Source organism: Neltuma alba, unplaced genomic scaffold (genome assembly GCF_004799145.2).
Source record: "Neltuma alba isolate B1F8T4 unplaced genomic scaffold, ASM479914v2 tig00010661_pilon, whole genome shotgun sequence".
Lineage (NCBI taxonomy): Eukaryota > Viridiplantae > Streptophyta > Magnoliopsida > Fabales > Fabaceae > Neltuma > Neltuma alba.
Window position 1 is genome coordinate 244635 of NW_021635506.1, and position 23164 is coordinate 267798.

At 32.3% G+C, this 23164-nt stretch overlaps 1 protein-coding gene across 4 annotated transcripts; it reads left to right on the top strand.

The window, feature by feature from the left end:
• Positions 1-6318: 6318 nt before the first annotated feature.
• LOC114758029 (auxin-responsive protein IAA9) lies at positions 6319-11371 on the top strand. Of its 4 annotated transcripts, none has more exons than XM_028947035.1 (7): positions 6319-6464; positions 7607-8044; positions 8109-8296; positions 8415-8641; positions 8760-8901; positions 10439-10500; positions 10710-10982. In XM_028947035.1, exons 2-7 carry the CDS (start codon positions 7634-7636, stop codon positions 10730-10732), a joined length of 1053 nt encoding a protein of 350 aa, XP_028802868.1. In that variant the 5' UTR covers positions 6319-6464; positions 7607-7633; the 3' UTR covers positions 10733-10982. The 4 variants fall into 4 exon arrangements, with proteins under 4 accessions (XP_028802868.1, XP_028802865.1, XP_028802867.1 ...); XM_028947032.1 differs by lacking the exon at positions 10710-10982 and adding an exon at positions 11005-11371 and having other exon boundaries at positions 6320-6464; XM_028947034.1 differs by lacking the exon at positions 10710-10982 and adding an exon at positions 11005-11371 and having other exon boundaries at positions 6320-6464; positions 8121-8296.
• The last annotated feature ends 11793 nt before the right edge of the window (positions 11372-23164 follow it).

The window sequence follows — 23164 nt, forward strand, 5'->3', positions numbered from 1 at the left end:
AGTTTATAAATAACTCTCCAATCGTGATTTATAAAAACAAGCATATGATAAGACTTTTGTTTCAGCTTACGTGAAACATATTTATAAAGAATTGTCACACTACACTGTTGTTAACGAGTGAGCGTTAACTTACTTGTATTTTTCCTAAAAACATGATTTAAAATAAAAAAATTAAATAAAAATATACAAAAGTGTTAATCAAAATTCAGCACTTTAAAATATTTTTCTAACATCACTCAATATCTTAAATTATTTTTTTAGAATATCGGGTACTGTGAAAAATAATTCTTTTAGATGCTGTAATAAAAAAAGTTGATTAAATAATTTGGTGTCATATGAAAACTGGATAGAGGAAGATTAAAGAGAACATTTATCAGAGTTGTTGAATGAGATCTCTTGGCTAATAATCTATCCAAAAATTTGATTATTAATAGAATTTAATAATATTATACGATTCATATAGCAATTCCATCTAATAAGATAAACAAATTCATTAAAAAAAATTAAGATTGAGATTTAAGGAGACTGATGAAAAGTGACGAAAGGTGATGAGAGGATGATGGAGGAGGACAAACCGTGAAGGCTTAGCTGTGGCGGCTAGACATGGAAAGGAGCAGGGCTGGCAGAGGGCCGAAGACCGGCCTCAAGTGTAGTTTAATTAATTGAATAGATTAAATTAAAAGCCGGAATTACAGAGGAAAGAGAGAGCAAAAGAAAGCAGAAAGGGATGAGAGAGAAGGTTGCTTGTCCTGCTCATCACCCGGCAAACTTTCTTCTCCTGCCGCTTTCTTGTCCCCCCAACCCAACCCACTTTCTCTTCCCTTTCCATAATTTTTCCCAGCAACAAAATACTAATCCCAACCAAATATTAAAATAAAAAATATTCAAAATATTTTAATCACAAAAAAAAAACAATGATAGAACAAAAAATATATAAAGTTTAATATTTTTTATTTTATATATTTTAAACACGCGCATATAAATATATCAATACCAACTTAAAACTCAATCCTCATTCAAATGTAGTATAAACTCTAACGTACGAATTATACTGTTTGCGTAAGCTGAAAATAGCAAATCAAAATATACTTGTTTGTTCTTATTTATAAGGCATACTGGGAACCTTTTTTGTTCAATTTGTAAGTGATGTGATCAAATTTTTTCATCTGCATATATAATTTTATTTTAATTTATTATCGTGTTGACTTTATTTCATGAGACATGATACATATTAAATATATATAATTATAAAGTTGTTAAATTTTAAGATAGAGATGATAATGTTTAATATTTTTCTTAAGTCCGGTGAAATATACTAAAAGTGATTTGTAAATACAGTTAAATAAGTATTTACACTATTGATAGTTTATGAGTTTGTGAATCATTGTATCCTATGACTATATAGATTCCCAATTTTTGAGAAAGATTATACAGTTAGCTGATGGACTTCTATGTTACATGAGATTTATATAAATAAACTATATTCCTCTCAGTCTATAATACAGGACTCTTTTATGTAACTCAGTCGCTCAGGTTAAATTGAAAAATTGAATTTAGTGAATAATCTTGTTGTTGCAAAAATGATACTATCTTTGTGGAACTAACATTTTATTCATGAGATGCCTCTACTCTTCCTACTGCAATCTCCTCTCATTTCTTGGTCAAAAAAAAAAAAAAACTCCTCTCATTTAAAATTGCTCGAGATAAACTAAACAGTGATACTTTACATAGTGCATCACATATGCGGTGTAAAATAAGTAATAAGGACTGAGAGGAATATTATTTATAACTTATCAATCATACCACCTCCACAAAAATGACACCACCTCCGATTCTTAATATAAGAGCTTCTTTCATTTTTCTTTTAAACCTAAATATAAGACCCTAATCTATTTTGTCTCTCATATTTATTCATTTTTTTCAAAGTAGTCATTGTAATAGTGATAGTTCTAACCAATACACTTGGTAAGTAAGGATATTTTAGGAAAAATACCATCTATTTATTACAAATAACTAACTTAACTAGTTTTCTTAATTTATTTAAATCAGTCAACTAACTCATCTATCAAGGACAAGAAATAATATTGATCAAATTGTTATGGATGTTGTCTGGATAAAATGATCTGAAAATGTCAAATGGGAGCCGGATGCTTGGTAGCTCAATAATTAAGCAAGAGCCATTAGATCCCTCAAGGGATTAACAAGTAATGTACCCGTCGTTGGCCTATCTGGATATTGCAGACAGGGACATATATGCAGGAGAGACACTTGGGGGCCTATGGTTTGCAATTTCTTCTCCTTTTTTTTTTTTTTAGAGGGGTTGCTTTTGAATTTCATTAAACACGTTACAGGGAACTTGAACATATACTCTGTCCCATTCCTATATGTTAGGCTGCCTCTCATCGCAGTCAATAAGAGATGAATAACTCTGCTTAAAAATGAAATAAAATTTCAATTTTATCCATATTTGAATTAAACAAAAATTTATATCACTATAATCCTTATATTTTAACCTACCTATAACTCATTCACACATATTAGTACCGCATCAAATGACTTATACCCCTATGGTATTTATTATAAGATCCTGCTAATTAATTTACGCATGTCAATAAAAATATTTAAAAGCATTGGATTTCTTATAAAGTTTAAGTGATTTTCAATATTACTCTAATTGACGACATTAAATCTCTCTCTACCTTTATTAAAAATGAGCATATATGAAAAAATACTTAATTTTTTTGCCAATGAAAAAAATATTTAATTCACTTTAAGACTAGCATATGGTCTTGTAAAAAAAAAGGATAAAACCTTTTTGTTTAAAGGAGTCTTATAATAAGAACAAGAAGGAGTAATAAGAACTATCCCTTCCTTTTAAAAGGTGTCTTATAGATGGAACATATATTTCCCTCCTTTTAAGGGATTTTTTTTTAATTTTAAATTACTCATATAATTTTACATATAGGACAGAGAGATAAAAATTTTCTTGTTCTGTTTATAAAAAAAATTATTTTACCATTTATTTATTATTTGTTGAATTTGTTCCTGTAAAGTATAATGCATATACATATTTTTGTAGGTTGAAGAGTATAATATATATCGAATAGGAGTATAATTAAAAAAATTGTTGAGTTTTAAGTTAAAATTAATGAAATGTAAAGCCTTTAATCTGTGTAAAACATAAAAATAATTTATAAATAAAACTCTGGCCAAAAAAATTATAAATAAGACATGTGACAACCAAGCAATCCCATGAAAAGGGATTGGTGCCAGGTCCTTGGCATGCAAAAGCCACCCTCCCCTCACGCGGAGACAAACCAAATCCTCACGAATGATGAATCTTAAATCGTAATAATAATAATAATAATAACTGAGGGAACCTGCTGCTGCTGGCCTGCAAATGAGTTGACCTTTCAAACATAAATATGCTTCCTGGTTTTACTCCTTTTTCCCTCTCCTCTTCTGTCCTCTTCCTCTATATATCACCTTTCCGTCATTCAACTGTCAGCTTCTATTAGGTCAATTTACCCCCGCCTTACTTCACATTCAAAAATGTACAAAAAAATTAAAATTGATCAAGCATTGTAGTCCTTGAATTCAAATATTCTTAAAAATAAAATGAGAAGCTATTGGTTGGGTTAGTTGAGTTAATAAATGGCTTCATCTTTATTTAAAAAAAACATACAAGTTCAAATATCAAAAAACATACTTATTGAAAAAAGCAAAAACACTTTATCACTCTATTTCTTTATTATAAGTCACTTGAATCTCAAACCGGCAAATTAAAAAATGCACTAAATTAACCAGTTCTTTTTTCACATTTACCCTTATTAAAAGTTGAGAGAGAGAAATGGAGGGGAAGGATTGCATAGGAAATGAAAAGTTGAGAGAGAGATGGAGAGAGAGATTAATTAATTTTTTATTAAATTAACAGGGACAAAATTGGAAAAGGATCATTAATTATACTACAAGTCACATATATTTTGAAACAAACTTTTGGAATAGTACCACTCTGTTCCTTAATATAAATCACTTATATCCAAAACCTGCAAATCAAGAAATACATTAAATTAACCAGTTTTTTCTTTCGTATTTACCCTTATTGAAAATAGAGAGAGAGGGGGGGGAGGGGATGGATTGCATAGGAGATGAAAAGTTGAAAAAGAGATTAATTAATTTTTTATTAAATTAACAGGGGTAAAATTGGAAAAGATCATTAATTATACTACAAGTGACTTATATTTTAAAATAAACTTTTGGGATACAAGTGACTTATAATAAGGAACAGAGTGGTACTCTTCTGGTCCTACTGATAGGATAGAGAAAGAGAACATTTTTTAGTCCAATTTATAAAGCATTGAGAGAATTTTTTTGTATAGATGTACAATTTTATCCTTTATTTATTATTATGTTAACTTTGTTTACATAAAGTATAATATATATTAAATAAGAATAAAGTTGAAAAGTTGCTGAGCTTTAAATAAAAGTTAATAAAATTTAAAATTTTTTGTAATCTGTGTAAAACATGTTCGAAGTGATTTATAAATAGGATTAGAGAAGTAAATTTCAAAAGAAAAAAACCCTTAAGTAAATAAAAAAAATATGACAGCTAAAGCTTAAAACTAAACTAAGATTAAAAAAAAAACCATATGTTTTAAACATAATAAAGTAAATGTTTAATTTGAAAATTTTGAATCTTACACTTATGTTTAGTTAGGGCTCATTTAGAATAATTTATAAATAACTTTTTAATGGTAATTTATAGAATATGATATAAGTATAGGAGAAGAGTTTTGTTTGTGCTTATAAATATTTTAACTGTGATTCTAACTCGTCCTTAAAACCAAGATGCATTGTGTTTGATTATCAAATATTTAATTAATGAATTGTTGTGCATTTTGTTTTCACAGTTCACAAAATTTGCATATTTCGTTTTACTTTTATTAAATTTCTTTTTTATCCTTTTTCTTTGTGTGCATGTATTGCAACCTGTTATCCTATAAAGACTATTTGCCAACTACCTTTTCTTTGTTATACTAAAGTTTATGACTGTTGAAGCTTCAGGATTCACTAGGGCTCGTACAAACCTCTAGATAGATTGGTTATTAACAAGATCCTCACATTAAGATCATAATTTGAACTCATAGTTTTGTGAATTACTCCTCTGGTCTTATTTATAAAGTAGAGAGAAGATATCTTTTGATTTTATTTATAAGACATTGAGAGAATTTTTTTATATACATGTACAATTTTATCCTTTATTTAGTATTATGCTAATTTTGTTTACATGAGGTATGATGTATATTAAATATAAATAAAATTGAAAAGTTGTTAAATTTTAAATGAGAGTTAATAGAGTTTAAATTTTTTTGTCTATATAAAATATGTTGAAAATAACTTATAAACAGGATCAATAAATTCTGATTTTGCCAATTAATTTTATGATGCGCATGTCTATTCTGAATTTTCCTTTTATTTTAGAGTAGTGTTTGGCTTAAATGATACTGTTATGGTTTTATTTACAAGACACTTTTAACATGTTTCATATAAATCAAGAAAAACTTTAAACTTCATTAATTCTCATTTAAAATTCAACAAATTTTCAACTTTAGCCATATTTAATGAAAATTATACCTAATGTAAACAAAGTTAACATGATAATAAATGAAGGATAAAATTATACATCTACATAACATTTTTTTTCAATATCTTATAAATAAATGGGATTAAAAAATATATATATTTTTTTAAACAAAGGCAAGACGAATCTTGGATAAGGCCCTTCCTAGACTAGCCTAAGAACCAAAGACAACTAACAGCAGAATTGTTTTTCTGCCCCGAGCAAAGCTGTAGCATGGGATAGCGAAAGACTCAGCCAAGGGCAGATTTGTCATTTGAATGGCACGGGCCTGGGCTCTGTGCGAGTGCTCATCCCAAAAATGCATCACGTTAAAATTTTTTTGAATAAAACAAAATAAAAGAAAAGGCATCATAATTCATTGCACCTGTTAACAGGGACAAATCATTTATTTCCTTGTCTCCCCCAGATTGATGGCTTGATATTTCCCCCTCAATCAATCACAGCCGTCCGATTGGATTCCCTGCCTCCTAGATTCGCGTACCATAAAATTACCCACTCCTCATTTTGGAGCCTGAAATTTATTAACTATTCATTAGTAATCAGAATATTCAAGCACGCAACGCGACATCGACTTTTTTTAGTGAATTGTCTATTTTGCCCCTTCCCGCTTTTTTTTAACTTTTTTCTTTCTCCGCATTCATTGAGGTTCTCAGCGAGCACGGCCGAGCTTTTGTTGCTTTCTGCGTCATGGAATGGCCTTAAGCTTTCTCTCTCCTTTTCCGCTTTACCTTCTACCTCTGCGTTCGCCTTAGCATTTCCCTGTAAAAACTTTCTCAAGATTAATTGGTCTTTCTCTCTCTCTGATCTAGCAATCCCTTGTTTGGTAAGCCTTCGAAATCCTCCTTTACCTTCCTCCTTCCATTTTCGTCCCTTCTCTGTTTTTTCCTTTTTTTTTTTCTTTTCTTTTTTGTTCTCAAGGTAGTTTCTGCTCGTTTTCAGCTCTTTGCTTTACACGAATCGGAGTGCATATCGATTGAGTTTTGAGTTGCCTTGGCACTGCCAAGCAGAATGTGCCTTTTGTTTTTGTTTTTTTAAATTTTTTGTCCAGTCGGGGGAATATTATGATTAGAAGTTTTATTCTTTCTCAGCCTGTTCAGGTTATTTGGTGCTAGTTCTGTTTTCACAAGGGTTGCTATGAATCTGATGTGTCGGGCCTTCTTGAATTGTGTTATGGTTTTCCTTTGCTGTGCTTATTTTTGGGATAACCGTAGCTTATAGAGCTTAAATAGAAAGTTCTGCAAATTTCAAAACCAACGAGGAAGGGAAGTCAAGAAGACGAAGACTTGGTATTTTCCATAGCTACTTGAATTTAGTTGTGTGCAATAGCTATGTTCTTGACCGTGGATTAAGTTGGCGGCCCAGAATAATTATTTCGAGCACACTGAAGAGGGTCGCCCAAAAACCCTGGATTCCTTGATTGAGCTTTATTTTCAGATATGTATGTGTTTTATTTTTCACTGGTACGCTTGTTGACCTTCAGTAAATCACATCAATTTTACCCAAATCTTGAGACCCTCGTAGTACCCACCATAACTTATTGGAGCTGCACCCAGCCAACAAACCAGAGAGGATTGCTCAATTTTTGTACTAGATTAGTTATTATCCGTGGTCATTTTGCGATTTTTGTATCATTATTAGTTATTTGTCATGCTTTGTGACTGCATCATGGCGGAAATAAGTGCATGCACCTTCCGTGCGTAATCCGGCAATTTAGTGCATGCTAATATTGTGATTAGAGTAATCGGGGACTCTTCCCCATCTTTGATGGCTCCTCTTAGATGATTCTGATTATCTTTTTTAAGCATTTGGCTAACATTCTTCTGGATGGAAGAAAGGTTACCCAACTTTTGCTACGGCTTCTACAGCTCGTAATTTTGCTTCTGTTGTTGATTACGGATTCGGGCTTTTACACGTCGCGTTTCTTCCTAGCAACAGATTATGCTAACTATTAGTTTATGCTTTCAGTTAAAGCCGTTTGTATATTGAAGTCTGATGTCTCCACCGCTGCTGGTTGCTGAGGAGGAAGGGCAGAGCAATATTTCGACAGTAGCATCTTCACCGTCCTTGGACTCTATCTCCCATAATGGAACTGCATTAAAAGAGCGTAATTACCTTGGATTGTCAGATTGTTCCTCATCAGTTGACAGTTCTAGTGTCCCAAGCATGTCAGATGAGAAAAAGGACAACATGAATTTGAAGGCTACTGAGTTGAGGTTGGGTCTTCCTGGATCCCAGTCTCCTGAAAGGGATTCAGATCTTTATGCATCGAACTCAACAAAGCTTGATGAGAAACCGCTATTTCCTTTGCTTCCTTCAAAAGATGGAATATGTTCATCATCCCAAAAACATGTGGTTTTAGGAAACAAGAGAGGTTTCTCTGACACCATGGAGGGTTTCCCAGAGGTAAGGAGTTCTCCATATTGAAGGGAAGCAGAATTCCTTTCTTTTTGACTCTAATCTTCCGCAGTCTGTGGTGCAGGGGAATTTTACTGGTACTCCAGGGATAAATGTAATGTCATCTAGATCTTCTGGAGCTCAGCCAACCTTTATGAAAGAAATACCTTCTAAAGTTTCACAGGAACGGCCTTCTGCAGCCACTGGACTTGGTCATAATCATGGGGGTACTAATGCTAATGGCAGTGCGCCAGCTGCTAAGTAAGTGGAACCTAGAATAATGGTTTTGTAATTTCAAAGAAACTGGAAGTATGATAATGACCTTATGATGAATTTGCACGGAAGTCTAATTATGCGAATAATTTCTTATCCATGGCAGGGCACAAGTTGTTGGTTGGCCTCCTATAAGATCATATAGGAAGAATTCATTGGCTAATACTTCAAAGAACAATGATGAAGTTGATGGAAAACCTGGTCCTGCTGCTCTTTTCGTGAAGGTGAGCATGGATGGTGCTCCTTATCTAAGGAAGGTAGATCTAAGGAATTATACAACATATCAAGAACTGTCTTCTGCCCTCGAGAAGATGTTCAGCTGTTTTACCTTAGGTGAGTAGTTGCATTTCTACTTGATATTGACATTGTTGTGACTCATCTGTTAAATGAATTCCAGTTACGTCACCCTTGGCATAGGTTTACTGAGCTGTTGCAATGTGTATGATCTCAGGTCAATGTGGTTCTCATGGTGCTTCAGGCAGAGAAATGTTAAGTGAGAGCAAATTGAGGGATCTTCTGCATGGTTCTGAGTATGTTCTCACTTATGAAGATAAAGATGGTGATTGGATGCTTGTAGGGGATGTACCATGGGGGTGAGTCTTGTAAAACCTTTGTGCTTTGCATTGCATTCATATTTTTTTGCCGGTAATAATAGTGTTCCTCATAAGTAGTTAGATGGAATACGTATTAAGCCAAAATAACTCAAGACTCTCTTATTTTCATTGATTTGTTGAAATATTTATTTTCAATCGATTTGGAAATAACAAACAGATTACTAGTAATCTGTGGCAAATAGGGGGTTTCAAAGTCCATGCCTAAGTACTTGTTACTACCACTTGGGTTGTAATTGCAATTTTATCTGTTTTAGCCATTATAGCTACTCAAAATCCACAAACCGTTGATCACACTTATATGTGTGGTGCTTCTTACAGTATGCATTTTTCATCTGTTAAATGATTTGTGTGTCAAGTTACAGTTGATGTGGAAATTAGCAGACTACTGCATTCCCTTCATATTTAGCAGAACGGGTCTAAGATCTCTGGGGTGTACTGGTTTAAAGTACTGTACTCAAGTAATTCCAATACCTGTAATTTCGTTTGCTTAGCTTTTGTCCTTAATGCATGGTCTCACGATCAAACACAAGCCATGGGCTCCAAGGAAATTTTTTTATGCATAATTTGCACAGACATGGATTACATATCGCATGTCTGATTCCCCCCCCCCCCCCGGGGAAAAAGACTGCTATCTTGTTATTTTATTTGTATGATGCCTCCTTTACTTTGACCTACTGGATTTTGACCTGTGGATAACAGAGTATTTCACAAGTAAATTTTTGTCGCAAAGAAATCAGGTTTTAATTTGCTGATCATGATCGCATAGTACCTCCCATTTGAATTCATGTTATGCATAATTAGTAATTAAGTGGTAGACAACATGAGTTTCGTTTTGCATGTTTGAATTTGTTTATGTGATGCCTATCTCCTTTTTACCTACTTGAATTTGATTTATGGATAACTTTGTACCTTCCAAGTGGTTTTTTTATGCGCAATTTCTGTGTAATTTTACTTGAATCTTCTATTGTCATGCAACATGCCTACAGCACATTCAGCATGTTAGCAGTTGTACTATTCACCTTAAAAGGCAGTTTGTGACTGATTTGTGATTTGTATCATAAATTTTCTCCTTGTCTTTGTGAATATCTTTTGAACTGAACTTTATGGTCTGGTTGTACTCAAGTTTCCTTTAAAACATGACCTGTGTTGTTTTGTAGTGCATGGAAATGGATTTAATTTTCAATAGCATTGCGGCCTAGGTGGGAGTAGATGTTGTTGATCTGTTTGGAAGTTGTAATATATGGGAGTTTTATGGTTGATTTTTGCAGTGGAATATTTTAGAAGAGTAGAGTAAGATCTTGTTAAGGATTTTGCTGCTGTATTTGATTTTAAAGCTCCTCAAATAATGATTCTTCTTGGCATGTGCTAATCTCATTTGTTACATGATTGACATCAATTATAGCGGCTAATTTTACACTTTGTTTGCATCTAATTGTTGATGATTGGATAAATGCCCATGACTTCACCTGCCCCTGGTTTGCATTCTAATTTAAAGTGTTATTTACTGTTGTCACAGGATGTTCATCGAGACATGCAGGAGGCTGAAAATTATGAAGGGTTCTGATGCCATTGGCTTGGGTATGCATTTAACCTGGTTCTTTCATTTTACATTAGTTATTCTTTTTATATAAAGGTTATGCATTGAATTGATGAAATGGGGCCTTCCTAAACATAAAGACCTAGAGATTCAATATATGGACGATTACTTCGATATTATGTAGGACTAATCTCAAGTGAGGAAGAAGAGTAACTTGCTTTGGTGTTTTTTTAATTAAATTATTTATCAGGAGTAAAGCAGAGCATGGGTTAAATTCTCAACGGTCTGTTATGTTGAGGGGAACAAATTGATGTTTTCTTGAGTGGCTGGACGAGTTTGCGTGTATGAAACGAAACACGCAGGCAATGAGAATGAGTGCCTCTGCGTCATTGCCTATAATTGACAAAAGATTCCTCCCTCTGCGAAGAAATATATCATGTCAAATATTAGCAAGCGGCAAGCCTGCTAAAAATATGCTTCATACTATACAATAATTCCGGAGTAGGTCTTGTTTTGGTTTAAATGTTTTTTCTTGTTTGTCACAGCTCCCAGAGCCATGGAAAAATCCAAGAGCAGGAGCTAGATGGGATCAGAGATGGATGATTGCGTTTTGTTGTGGAGATCCAAGGATACAATATAAATGACAATGCCTGGCTTTTGACGGAGAAATACGGATTATGTTGTTGCCTTATCTATGCTTTTAGGTTGTCTTGGTATCTGTCCATGTTAAGTTCGTTATTAATAGTGATTGTGGAGTTTGTAATCTTAGTAGTAACCGGTTTGTTTGAACGCGTTGGACATCTATTACATAGAAGGTCGCCAGCCTACTGTGACCTTATTTGACATCTAACTGGCCACTAACTTTGTACGTCTTCGTCACACTTCAGTTTAATTTCTTGTCAAAATGTGCTATCTGGTTCTGTCAAACTCTGCCATCTTATTGGCCTGAAAAAGCCCTGCCACCCAGTTTTGTCGGTCATGCTCTGACTTTGAATGGAAACGTGGGAACTGGGAATTGGTAAAGCACATGTTTTCTTGTTCATGTCGGGGGAATAGTTTTTTTTTTTTTCGGCCCGGAATATGGGAAATAGATTTATGATTGTTAACCAGTTCGGTTTAATAACTAGGCTGAGTTTAATGCTCAATGTTCAAAAGTTCAAAGCAGTCTACATACTTTTTGGGGCATAATAATTACGCTGCATGTTTTGAAGTCTTGATGATATTTCGCAATAATGTGATACTTTATTATTGTGCCGTGAGATAAAATGATTACCGAACGATGCATCAACGAACTACGATAAGGAAACTCTGTTCGTGTTTATAAGATGCTGTAGTTTTAGCCCTCTTTTTTCCAACAGTAGTACCATGTTTTTATTTCGAAAAAAAGAATGAAAGAAAAGTAAAAAAGAAGTGTTTCCAAGCATTGAGGGCCCCAATGTTACAAGGTTATTCACCCTACCAGGATCCGTAATTACTATGACCTGTGCTAAAAGCCCTAGGCTCAAATTGTTAAGCTCAAATCCTTAAATTTACTGCACCTGTCAATCATATCCTCTAAATAATCTTAGAGGCATAATAATATCAACATTGTTAAATAGTGAAATAATATATCTCATCATCCTCGATAACTCAGCAGGCTGCATAATAAAAATTCATCCCCCTATATATCACATAGGCTTTGGTCATTTGCATGCATAATCTTGTACGACATAACGTTTTGGACTTGATCATTGTGCTTTCTTTTTTTAAGCCTTCATTAGTAAATTTGACCTTTAAGGCTGTCGGCATATCGGCCATTTCAATGCTAATTATCACTTAAAGCATTGCTAAGTGATTCATGATGAATGTGAAGAATTCTTCTCAGCTTAATGCAGTGATTAATTATTGCTAAAAACCAACGGATTAAAATAATAATAATTATTATTATCGCAAAGGCACATAGCTAGTGGTTCCCCATTCTTTTAGATTCTGTGAATTGAATCGTGTATTGCTAAATGGCATATGATGATGTTGCAACCCAGGGAAACACACTACCTTTATATGAGAATAACTTTTCACATTAGTGCTGTACAACTTCTCCCTGGGAAATAATAAAAAAAGAAACAGAATTGTTAAGAAAAAGTTAAATGTGACAGAGAGATTAATTTAGCGTAATTAGCAAGTGCTTTAGTTCATGCATGAACCTGAATCTATTATCACTTGGTTCATTTAAGGTCAGTTTCTAGCCATATGATCAATCAATCTGAAAATCATATGAATCCCTCACATTAAAATTTGATAGGGCTATTCACATGACGTTGTCTCTCATCTTGATACCGCCTTTTTGTCCCATATCCTGTTCCTTCCTAAGAATATTCTATTGGCAAACTCTAAATACTAGATATGACCTCAAAATGACAAGAGTCAAGGTCAGCTAGTGAGACAATGGGGGATAAGCTTTAAAATTAAGAAGGAAATAGCTCAAGTTACCAACTAAGACCCCTAAATGACTGCTCAGTGATAAAGAAAGTAAGGTTGCAGACACAGTCAGGAGATTTGCATAGAAGTAACTAGTCACCCTTTAAAAAGTTGGGATGGAACGACTCATCCAAACATTGAGTCATAGTATAAAGAATTAATTAATTAGATCTGATGGTTTCTAGTATTTTTTTAAACTGAATGTTCAAATCCAACTACTGTTTGTTCAATTTTTACCAGTTCGTTTTGTTGATTTACTAGGCACTAGTCTTACCAATCTGGTTAGGGTTTTACGGTATTGACGTCTAGTTAATTACTTGAATCCCTAGGTGTTATAATCTAGGATGTTCCAATAAAAGTAGTAGGATTATTTGTAATCATTACCTAATTAGTGGAGGAAAGCTGTATTTGTGAGTTTAAATGTAAATTATTGAATTGTCGCGTTGGCTAGTCACTAATTGCTTAGAATATTCTTATCTGGATGTGATGTATTACCTCACAAACTTACTTTGGTTGTGAACGTTTAAACCTTATTTTTATGAATTAACCACCATTATTATGTATTGCACCTTTTAACAGAAAGATTAAAAGCAAATTAACCCAACTAAGCTCAGAAAACAAGAAGGAAAAGATAAGGAAGAAAATAAAAAAAGAAGCCTACTCGATACTAAGCGCATCATAGTGCTCAAGAACACAAGATCAGATTCTTCTCCATTGATGAAAATTGCAAGCAACCACCCCGCTTTATTAAGCTTTATTAAGCTTATTGATAATTAAAACCCTAGAGTAGAGCCTCACTTCAATGCATAAATGATGATAACTATGGCCTATGAAAGTGTTTTTTCTGTCGTTTTATGATGATATGTGCTGATCTTCAAGGTCTTAGTCCCCTAAAAGGTTGGTCCCAGAATGTGATATTAGATGAATTAACCAGTATTACCCATCTCGTTAATTACATAATCCGAGAATCTTTTTGTCCATATTAGAGGACAAAAGTTTCAGTTCTAGGGGGGGGGGGGGAATTAAACAGGTGGTTGTGAATTTTATTCTCTCCATAATTGGCCGCAGGAATTTCAAGATGGTTGAGTTTGAAAAATTGGGATATATTATGAAAGTACATTATTCATCAAAATATGGCGCCCACAAAATTGCCATTCGAAGCAAATTAAGGAGAGCCATACAAGGTGATCAGCCATTCGCTGAGTGGATCTCAATGTTGACACTGTTTCTTAAACAGTCAATAAGATAGAGCTTTAATCACAAGATTTGGTTTGGTCCTTTCCTTCTCAAAAATCACTGTACGTTACCATTATTTGAGGAAGATATTGTCCTAAAACATGGACCTATGAATCTCGGAAACAACCTATTTTTGATATCAAAGTTCTAATCTAAACCACGCATCAGAGAATGATGAAGCATAACTTCGTCAAGTGTTGATTCGTACTAGCTAGAATGATTATGAAAGCCCTTACAAGGTAAAAATACAAGAATAGAGATTATTCGTAAAGCGATTGAAAAGATTGAGGTATATTCTCCTTTGATATTTTTCCCCGTCTCAATTCACATTTTATCTTTTGCCAAGTGTGCGCTTCATTTTGGAGTTCTTGAGGAAGTTCAATTGGTTAAAGACTTGACCTCTCATTTTCTGAAGCAAAAAAATTGAATTACTCTTTGACGTTTGAGGTTTGAAATGGTTATATTTGCCGTTGAAGTCACTTTCGAACATCTGCTGGCAACAAGTCACCATTAGATGCCTTCATGTTTTAGATTCATTATTGTCCATTTGGCCACATACAAAGCCAATACACATCATGTTCTAATAGAGGAAAAGACAGAAACCTAATTTGTCGCTTCTCTTAGCTCTTATCGTGAGCTTTTAGAAACCCTTTCTTTTATTCACTCATCTGCAGAAGAACAACAAAAAAGATATACTTAAACGGAAGAAAAAAGAAGCAAAGGTTGATTAATTAACAAATGTTTGGTTATCTGTGATAGATGTCCCGTTATGTACTGATGAATATGTGTGACTGTATTCACTCGTTTTGTGCTCAGAACATGTCGAAGTTGGTGATGATGATAATATAAACAATATTGAAAATGACATTAAATTCATCAAATGCTTGAGTCTTTTGTTCTGTTTGGTCATCAAAAATTGAAGCCACACATGAAATATATATATATATATATATATATATCAGAACATGATACTGTTTTCATGTGTATGTGTCGTAGGCTGCCACATATTGCATATTGTAAACTCCAAACACCAACCGTGAATTAAGCTAAGGCCCTTCAACTATCCATCGTGTTCTTCAACTGGTGAATCCACGCGTTTCTTCTGCAACCACCCCATAATGTGACGGTCGTCGTAAGTTGTCAAATTTAAATGCAACAAATATTCTGGTCATTATCATGCTGAAAACAATTTTACACAAACATTCTGTGCCTCGATCATTTTTGCTTTTGATGTTCGTTTGGATTATCGATATCTATCGAAACCCACAATTGTGGTACAGCTTGATCGCGAAGTACTGTTGAGTATTCATCTGCGCTCACATCATGTTCTACAGTACAATTATGAAATGCATTGCATGTGTCAGAGCTGATTCAGAAAGATCGTCTATAATTTGGACTGTTGCTACATGAACATGTGATTCATCAGTTTAATCTACTTTACCTCAGGGTAAAAGTGAGGAAGAAGCTGGATCATGATTATATATAGGAGATTAAAGCAATGCAGTACAGAGAAAAATAATAGAATACTAACGATAATTCAACATATAATATTCTTCTTTCGAGAATGGTCTATTATATGTACGTTAATATATATATTGTGTGAGATTAATTATCGTTTAGTTGGTGGGGGATCCTAACTATGGCATGTGCCTCCAATGATGACGGCCACACAATCACCAACCTTTAGGGGAAGCCTCTCATTTTGCACATTATTGATTGCTTCTGGGCCCTCTCTCCCCTCTTTCTCTCTCTTCTATCCTTAGCTTATCCCTGTGAGAATTATTTCAAGAAGTCTATATATTTCACATAGATGCTGTAATAAACTCATCAGATTGGAAGTTACTCTCAGTCCTCTTTTCAAGTGGCAACATGCAAAGAACGAAGTTCTCAGAGTGTTGCTCGCTTTGTTAATAACATAAAGGAGCTAATAAGTTAGGTCAAATCTATCTATTGGAAGGTTACAAACCCAGAAGCTGCTCTTCGTTTGATCTCACTGCTTGGATTTTTGAAGTAAGTGCTTGTACGAGTATCAATCATACGGTGCATTTAAAAACAAGGAATACATATAGATCGAGAGATCTGACAAAAAGGGTTTTGAAAATGCGATGCCCACCTTTAATTTGGAGGTGTCGCTTGGCTAGCCCTTCCACATAGCCATTTGTGATTGGAAAAAGCACTATAAAAAATCTAAGTCCATATCAGATGTATTCGACTATCTCTCTCTGGTTTTCTTTATTGATCCTTCTGGTTTATACTTAAATATACCCTCGCATAATAATGCTTCCTAGTACTACCCATTGTGAGTCAAAAGGAACATATGGGGTAGGTTTATATATATATATATGCGCCACAATATCTGTGTAGATTTTTCATCAGATATGTTTTTAGATTAAAGAAATGAACAAGTGGCAGTGTATAGTCAAAGGCAAGATGCTTGTGGAAAGATGGAACTAATCAGTGATTTAATAAACTGTTTTAAAGTGGTCAAATATAATCTCTATGATTGAAACTAGTATTTGTTTTCACACGCCATGTATATGTGTGTTTGTATTGGTTTCTCTGGTAGCCATTTAAATCTGTTTCACATTTATGTTGTTATAGGGATGGAAGATGTGTAAATGGTATATTGCTTGATAATAATGCATACTTGCATTTCTTATAATTTAAAACTGGCGTACGTGTTATCCCTTCAAGTTTACTCATAATTTTCGTCGTGTGCCTTTCTTTTTCTTTAAATATTTCGTTTCCACTCATAGAGTCTGTGTTTTTATTGATATTTTTTGATTAAAATATTAGCATTATTCATTACATGGATTCGGTCGACCCAGCTTGGGGATTAATTTAATTTGAGATATGCCTTGCTTTTTTGTTTTTAAATAGAGCTTTTTTTTTAAAGTTTGGTTTGAATTAAAGGTTGTTTACTTGGGGATGCAAGGATATATATATATATATTTTTTAAAAAAAAGAAAGTTGAGTATATGAGATTTCTTTTCTTCTTTTTTTTTCAATTTGGTTCAGCCGAGTTATGGTTTCTCTAATTAACCGGGTCTTAAAAAAAGTAAGCTTGAAATTATAATCTGTAATTATGATTTAAAGAAAGGCTTTTAAAGCCACTGTAGTTTCTTTTTTTCCTTTTTTTGGTTGAATGAGTATCTTAACTAAGCGTCAAAATCATATAAATAAAAGAAAGGTGATAAAAATTAAAACGTTAAAGCAAGAGTAAAAGGTACGTGACCGTGATACTGAACCAGGTTACAGGAGGATGTACTTTACGTGGCCTGGCCCCGCCTTTTATTCCCTCTGTCCTCAGTCAAATCCCTCTGGACCACTTCCCCTCTTTTTTCTTTTTTCCACTCTCTATAAGCATATATTTTAAAATAGGTTTATTGTTAGAAAAAATATAAAAAAAGACACAAAAATCACACTTAAATTTGAAAATTCTAAAATAGTTATTTCAATAAACAAAATCCTACTTTTGGTATAAGTGACCAATTTGGGATTTACAAATTTATTGAAATAATCATATTATCCTTTTTTTAATTGTTTTTCAAAAACGAAATACTTTTACTGGCCAGCCGGTCGTCCGAATTTAGCTGGCTACCGTCATCAGAGCTTTGGCAGCCACCGTCAACAATGCTCCAGCAGCTGGCAACTTTTTTTTTTTTAAATTTTATAACTTCAGTAACATGATTAACAAATTTTGTAACGCTATTAACAAGTTCAGTATAGCAGTTAACAACAGGATTTTTAGAATATTCAAAAAGTAGTATTTTTACAACTTCAATAATACCGTTAACAAGTTCTGTAATTCTATTAACAAGTTCAATATAACATTTAACAACAAGTTTTCTGAAAAATTCAAATAGTGACATTTTTACAATTTTAACAACAAGGTTAACAAGTTATATAATAATATTAACAACTCTCGTAACCATAATGACTGCCTAATAAGTGTCATTTTTGTGTCTTATTCCCTATTAAAAAGCTATCCTCTCTTAAAATAGTTGATAAATAACTTTTCAATTTTGATTTACAAAATACAAAATTAGTATGTAATAAAAATTTTGTCTTGATTTACATAAAATATGTTTATAAATAATTTATAACACCATGTCAAACAAGGCTCTAATAATATTGAAAGACTTTGCAATTTATTTAGCGGCTTCAAGATTTATTTTCATACTTTCCTGTACATAGTTTAGTAAAAAATGATCAAAATTGGTCTTTTTACTAAAAACCTTACCTATATGAATAGACTCTTCGCCATCTTATGCTCGAGTTTTAATTATTTAACTATGTTAAAGATTCTTGAAAAAGAATTTTGTCACTTTTAATAGTTTTATCTAGCTTGACTTGAATTATTTGGAATCTAACGTGATTTGGATATGGTATAACTCTTGATACTAAAAATAACTAATATAAAAAGGCCAGGCATATTTAAAAGTGACACAAAAATTAAAATAAAACGACATTTCTGGTTGGTAGATGACTGGATTTTTTAAACATGATATCTTGTGTTTGAATTAGGTTATGTGGACAGAAAAAAACTTTATTAGGAGACGAAGAAACTTACTTCAGGAATCTCTATACTTAAGAAATTAGTCTCTAATTATCAATTAGAGAATATCGCCAGATTGTTAACCAAAAAAGCATTAATAATTGGCAGGAGACAATGAAAAGAATGCGTCAACTTACTTGGAGCAATGAAATCTGTTCTAAAATACTTAAAACTGAAGAGCTTAATTAACCCATGGTACTTTATTTTGTCACACCCAATCCATTCTAGTAAAGTGCAAGATGAATTGCTCGACATTAATTATTGTAGTTAGATCATCGACTAATGCCAATCCATCTGAAAATTAAAATTATTCTAATATATCTTTGAATGTATATTCAAGTTAATTTTAATAAACTTTTTATGATTTAGGCTCCTGATTCATTCTTTAACAATACACCACTTGCACACCTCACTATCCATTTTTTAAAAAGGATCAAATCTATATGCATACACTGATATTTGTATATTAAAAAGAAAAACACTTTCTTTTCTTTTTTATTTTTAATTTGCCAATCAATCCCTTCTTTGGGAGTATGTAATATATATATGTGTGTGTGCGTGTGTCACATTCTTCTCTCCATCATAATATCTTTCTTCTGTTCATTCTTCTCAGTGAGCAGCAAGCTGAAAATAGTATATTCGCCAATATGAAAGCTACATTTGAACAAAGCAGCATTGACATGTACGCGTACAAGAGTTACACACACACATTCAGGAAATAACACGTATCAAATATAAAATAATAAATATTATAATTTTGATTCAAGGCAGACCTTTTTTTTTTTTTTTATCCTCATCTATATCATTAAGATATTTTTAAGAATTCTTGATCCATTATGTTTCTCATCACAAACTCACACAAGTGGTTGAAGTTGGCAGCAATAAGCAAATGATTATGAGAAGAGACTAATTAAGACATGGAGGTATGATGTGAATATTCAATGTCCTTAAAAAATGTGTGAATGGAATGAAATAATAATAATAATAATAATTATTATTATTATAACTAATAAAGACGCCTCAATATGGTCTGACCCTGCATGCTTCTTCATTATCACTAAAGTCCTTCTCAAACCCATGATGTTGCACCAATTTTTTGAAGCAATTCATTATTTTTTTGGGGGGAGGGGTCTCAAACAAATCACATCAAATTCTTTAATTTAATTATCAATTTTATAGCTAATTCCATTTTGATTGGCTCAACGCCCTACTTATATCTTCGTCTTGTATTAAATTCTTAGCTTTTTGTGGTTTTAAAACGCAATAAAATTAATTTAATGGGCCAATAGTTTCTTCTTTTTTTTGGCTTTGGTTCAAGACATCGCTAGCTGTTTGTTACGCGCGTGTGTGTGTATTGCAATAATGGAACGACACATTGATTGAGAAAATGATAGAGTCCCATTCCCTTAAATATAAATATAAATATAAATATAAATATACATACACCTCCTTTAATTTATTTGCAACCATATGCATGCTATATTTATTGTCCATATGCTTCCAGAAAAATCTACATATATCTTATAGAAAGTTTAATGAATGTACGCCTCTCCATTTCTTTTATATGCGCTTTCCATGCTATTTATTCTTACACTTATTATGATGCCTATTATAAGTTATTTTTAACCACTTCATATTCTCAAAGGCAATTGTTTGATGTTTCTAAAATATATTGCATCTTTTTGAATATATCTTAAGGTTATTCAGTATAGTTAAAATTGGACTAGACTGGCCAGTTCAAGCAGTAAGACTGGGAACTGGTCATATGTTTTAATTATTTTTAGAACACTTAATTTTTTTGGTCGAAAAGTTATTTTTTTTTACATTCTTAATAATAGTTTTCAAATAAATTTTTTGTATTTTTTCCTAACTAATGGTTTAATTTATTTGGTTTAGACAATAATTTGTTCAATTAATTTGTTAATCAAATGATGATTTGATTTATATGTGTTAATATCTTTAAACTATATATATTTGATAAGAGAGTATTTTTACACTTATATAACTTGTGATTCTATAATTTGAATTAGAAATTTATAAGTTTCAACAATAATGCTTCTTAAACTAAAGTAAAATAATAGCTAGACTGCAAAATTTAAAGGTAAAATTCTTATAAAAAAGAAAAACTTGATATTTTTGCTACAAAAGAAAAGTAATTGATTATAGTGATAATGAAGTTTTAAAAAATTAATGATAGTGTTTGTCTATTACACATTTACACTATTGATGAAACTTTTAGATATTGTTATCTTGCTGATGGATGTTTTGATTTTTTAGATGTTAGTGGATATTTAGATATGATGACATTTTATATTTGTGACTTAACTTTATTCATATTTATGCCTCTTATTAATATTTTCATTGTTTTTTTATTTTTAATAAAAAAGTGAAAAATAGAAAAAATAGTATTCTTTTTAAACAGGCTGAAAGCCCCTGGGTTGGCCCTGAGCCCGCCAACTTAAGGGTGAGTTTAACAAATTAGGGTATTTTTTAAATTTCGGCTTTGTAGGGCTGGTCTTTTTAAACCCGTTGGCCCTGCAGAATTGGCCTTATAGGTCGCTCGGCTAGTACTCTCCACCTCTACCAAAAACTGCATTATTTTGTATCTTTTTTTTTTTGATTGATTTTTCTTTAATGTTTTGTATATATTTGATAATATCATGATGATTTTTACTTATAATGAAAGCTTGTGTTAGTTTGGTTGGACAATTAACATAGCATATTGGATTATTTTAGTAATTTGTAATAAACAACTTATATTTTTATTATAATGCTGATGTGATCTGCTATAAATTTAACATGTGTGACAAGAATATGGATACATGTTACAAAAATAATTTTATTTTCATATATGTTTTTTAGTTTCTATTATATAATTAAAATCGATCCGACCTCTGAGACTTAAAACTAGTGCCTTAGTCGGTTTGGTGCTAGAATGCTAGGTCCAATTCTAAATTTCCAATAATATTAGTGTTAATTATTCTCAACATATTTTAACATGTAGTATTTTGTGTTTTTCTTTCAAGAGTTCCCTACATTTTAATCTTGTTTTAATTTCACTAATCTCACGTACTTAAGCTATTTATAGGTCTTGATGCTGCTTAATCTTAGACCTGAAGTTATTTATTTGTTTTTATGTTTTTCAAAATTTATATACCTCTTTTTCAAATAAATTCATTTTATTTAATGTGGAACCTTTTTTCACACATTAATCCAGTCAACTTTTTTTTTTTAATTTTTATTTTCAGTTCTCCTTGATGGGTGAAATGATCCGCAATTTACATCATCACCAATGAATTAAAATAACCCCATGTGCTACAATTGACCCAGATGAATCGGTCAAATGGTTGATGTCTAATCAAGTATTTTATTTTATTTTTCCTTTTAAATCTCATTACATGCACCGACAGATGGAATAAATAATGAATATAGCCTGGAGTTACTCTTATATAATAAAATACAGAATTCTTTTGAACATGACGTATAATAATAAGTAGCTGAAGTAATATTTTGTATTTTGTATTTTTCTGCTTAATCTTAAACCTTAAGTAGTTCGTTTTTTAGGTGATTCAAAAATTAGATAACTGTTTTTTGAATCAATCTTATTTTTTTATAAAAAAATAATCTAATTTTTGAAATAACTTATTTTGAGTGATTTCATGGTGTATGAAATACTAACTATATAAAATGTAAAAACATAAAAAAGCTTTTTCAAGTTATTTTGAAGGTCTGCCAAGCACTTTTCCTCCCATTTTGTCATGCCAAACAAGCACTTATGTAAGAGGAAAAAAAAACAGAGAAAAAGGGATCATCCTTCCTCAAGGGTAAAATTTATCATCATTAAACTAAAATAACCCCATGTGCCACAATTGACGCAGATTATTAGATAAATCAGTCAAATGGTTGATGTATAAGCTGGTATCTCTTTCCTTTGTTTTTTTTTTTTTTTTGCCCCTTTTAATCTCATTACATATACAGCGACATATGGAATAAATAATGAGTATAGCTGGGAATTACGAACAAATAGGTCAGATTTACTTACCGGTCAGATTGTTTTTGCAGAAGGTAAAGGTCAAGAAGAAGAGAAAAGAACGGGATACATATAAAATAAGAATACTTTATCACCAGAGGAGAAACTTTAGGAGCATTTTAAGTGGAAAAAAGAGAAGGAAAAAAAGAACTTTATTAGGCAGTGACGAAAGGGGACGCCTCACACTCATATAGGCTTGGCTTTTTACGAGCATAAGCAAGTCGGCAATTTCTTGGAATGAGTTATTAAGCACCTGACCAGAGTCTCAGATTTCAAGAACACCATGACCATGGTGGCTCTGGCTCATCACTTTTAACATCTGTGAAGGCACCAATTGGGCACTGGGGCTTCCTAGTTTTTGCACTTTAATCATTGGCTTAATAGATATAATTAATTTAATGTTTCATGTTAGTGACACTTGTCT

Excerpts from the sequence above, each read along its gene's own strand:
- LOC114758029 (XM_028947032.1), top strand. The coding sequence starts at position 7,634 with ATGTCTCCACCGCTGCTGGTTGCTGAGGAGGAAGGGCAGAGCAATATT. Across the intron at positions 8,297-8,414 it reads GGCAGTGCGCCAGCTGCTAA|GGCACAAGTTGTTGGTTGGC; the intron begins GTAAGTGGAACC and ends TATCCATGGCAG. Across the intron at positions 8,902-10,438 it reads GTAGGGGATGTACCATGGGG|GATGTTCATCGAGACATGCA; the intron begins GTGAGTCTTGTA and ends CTGTTGTCACAG.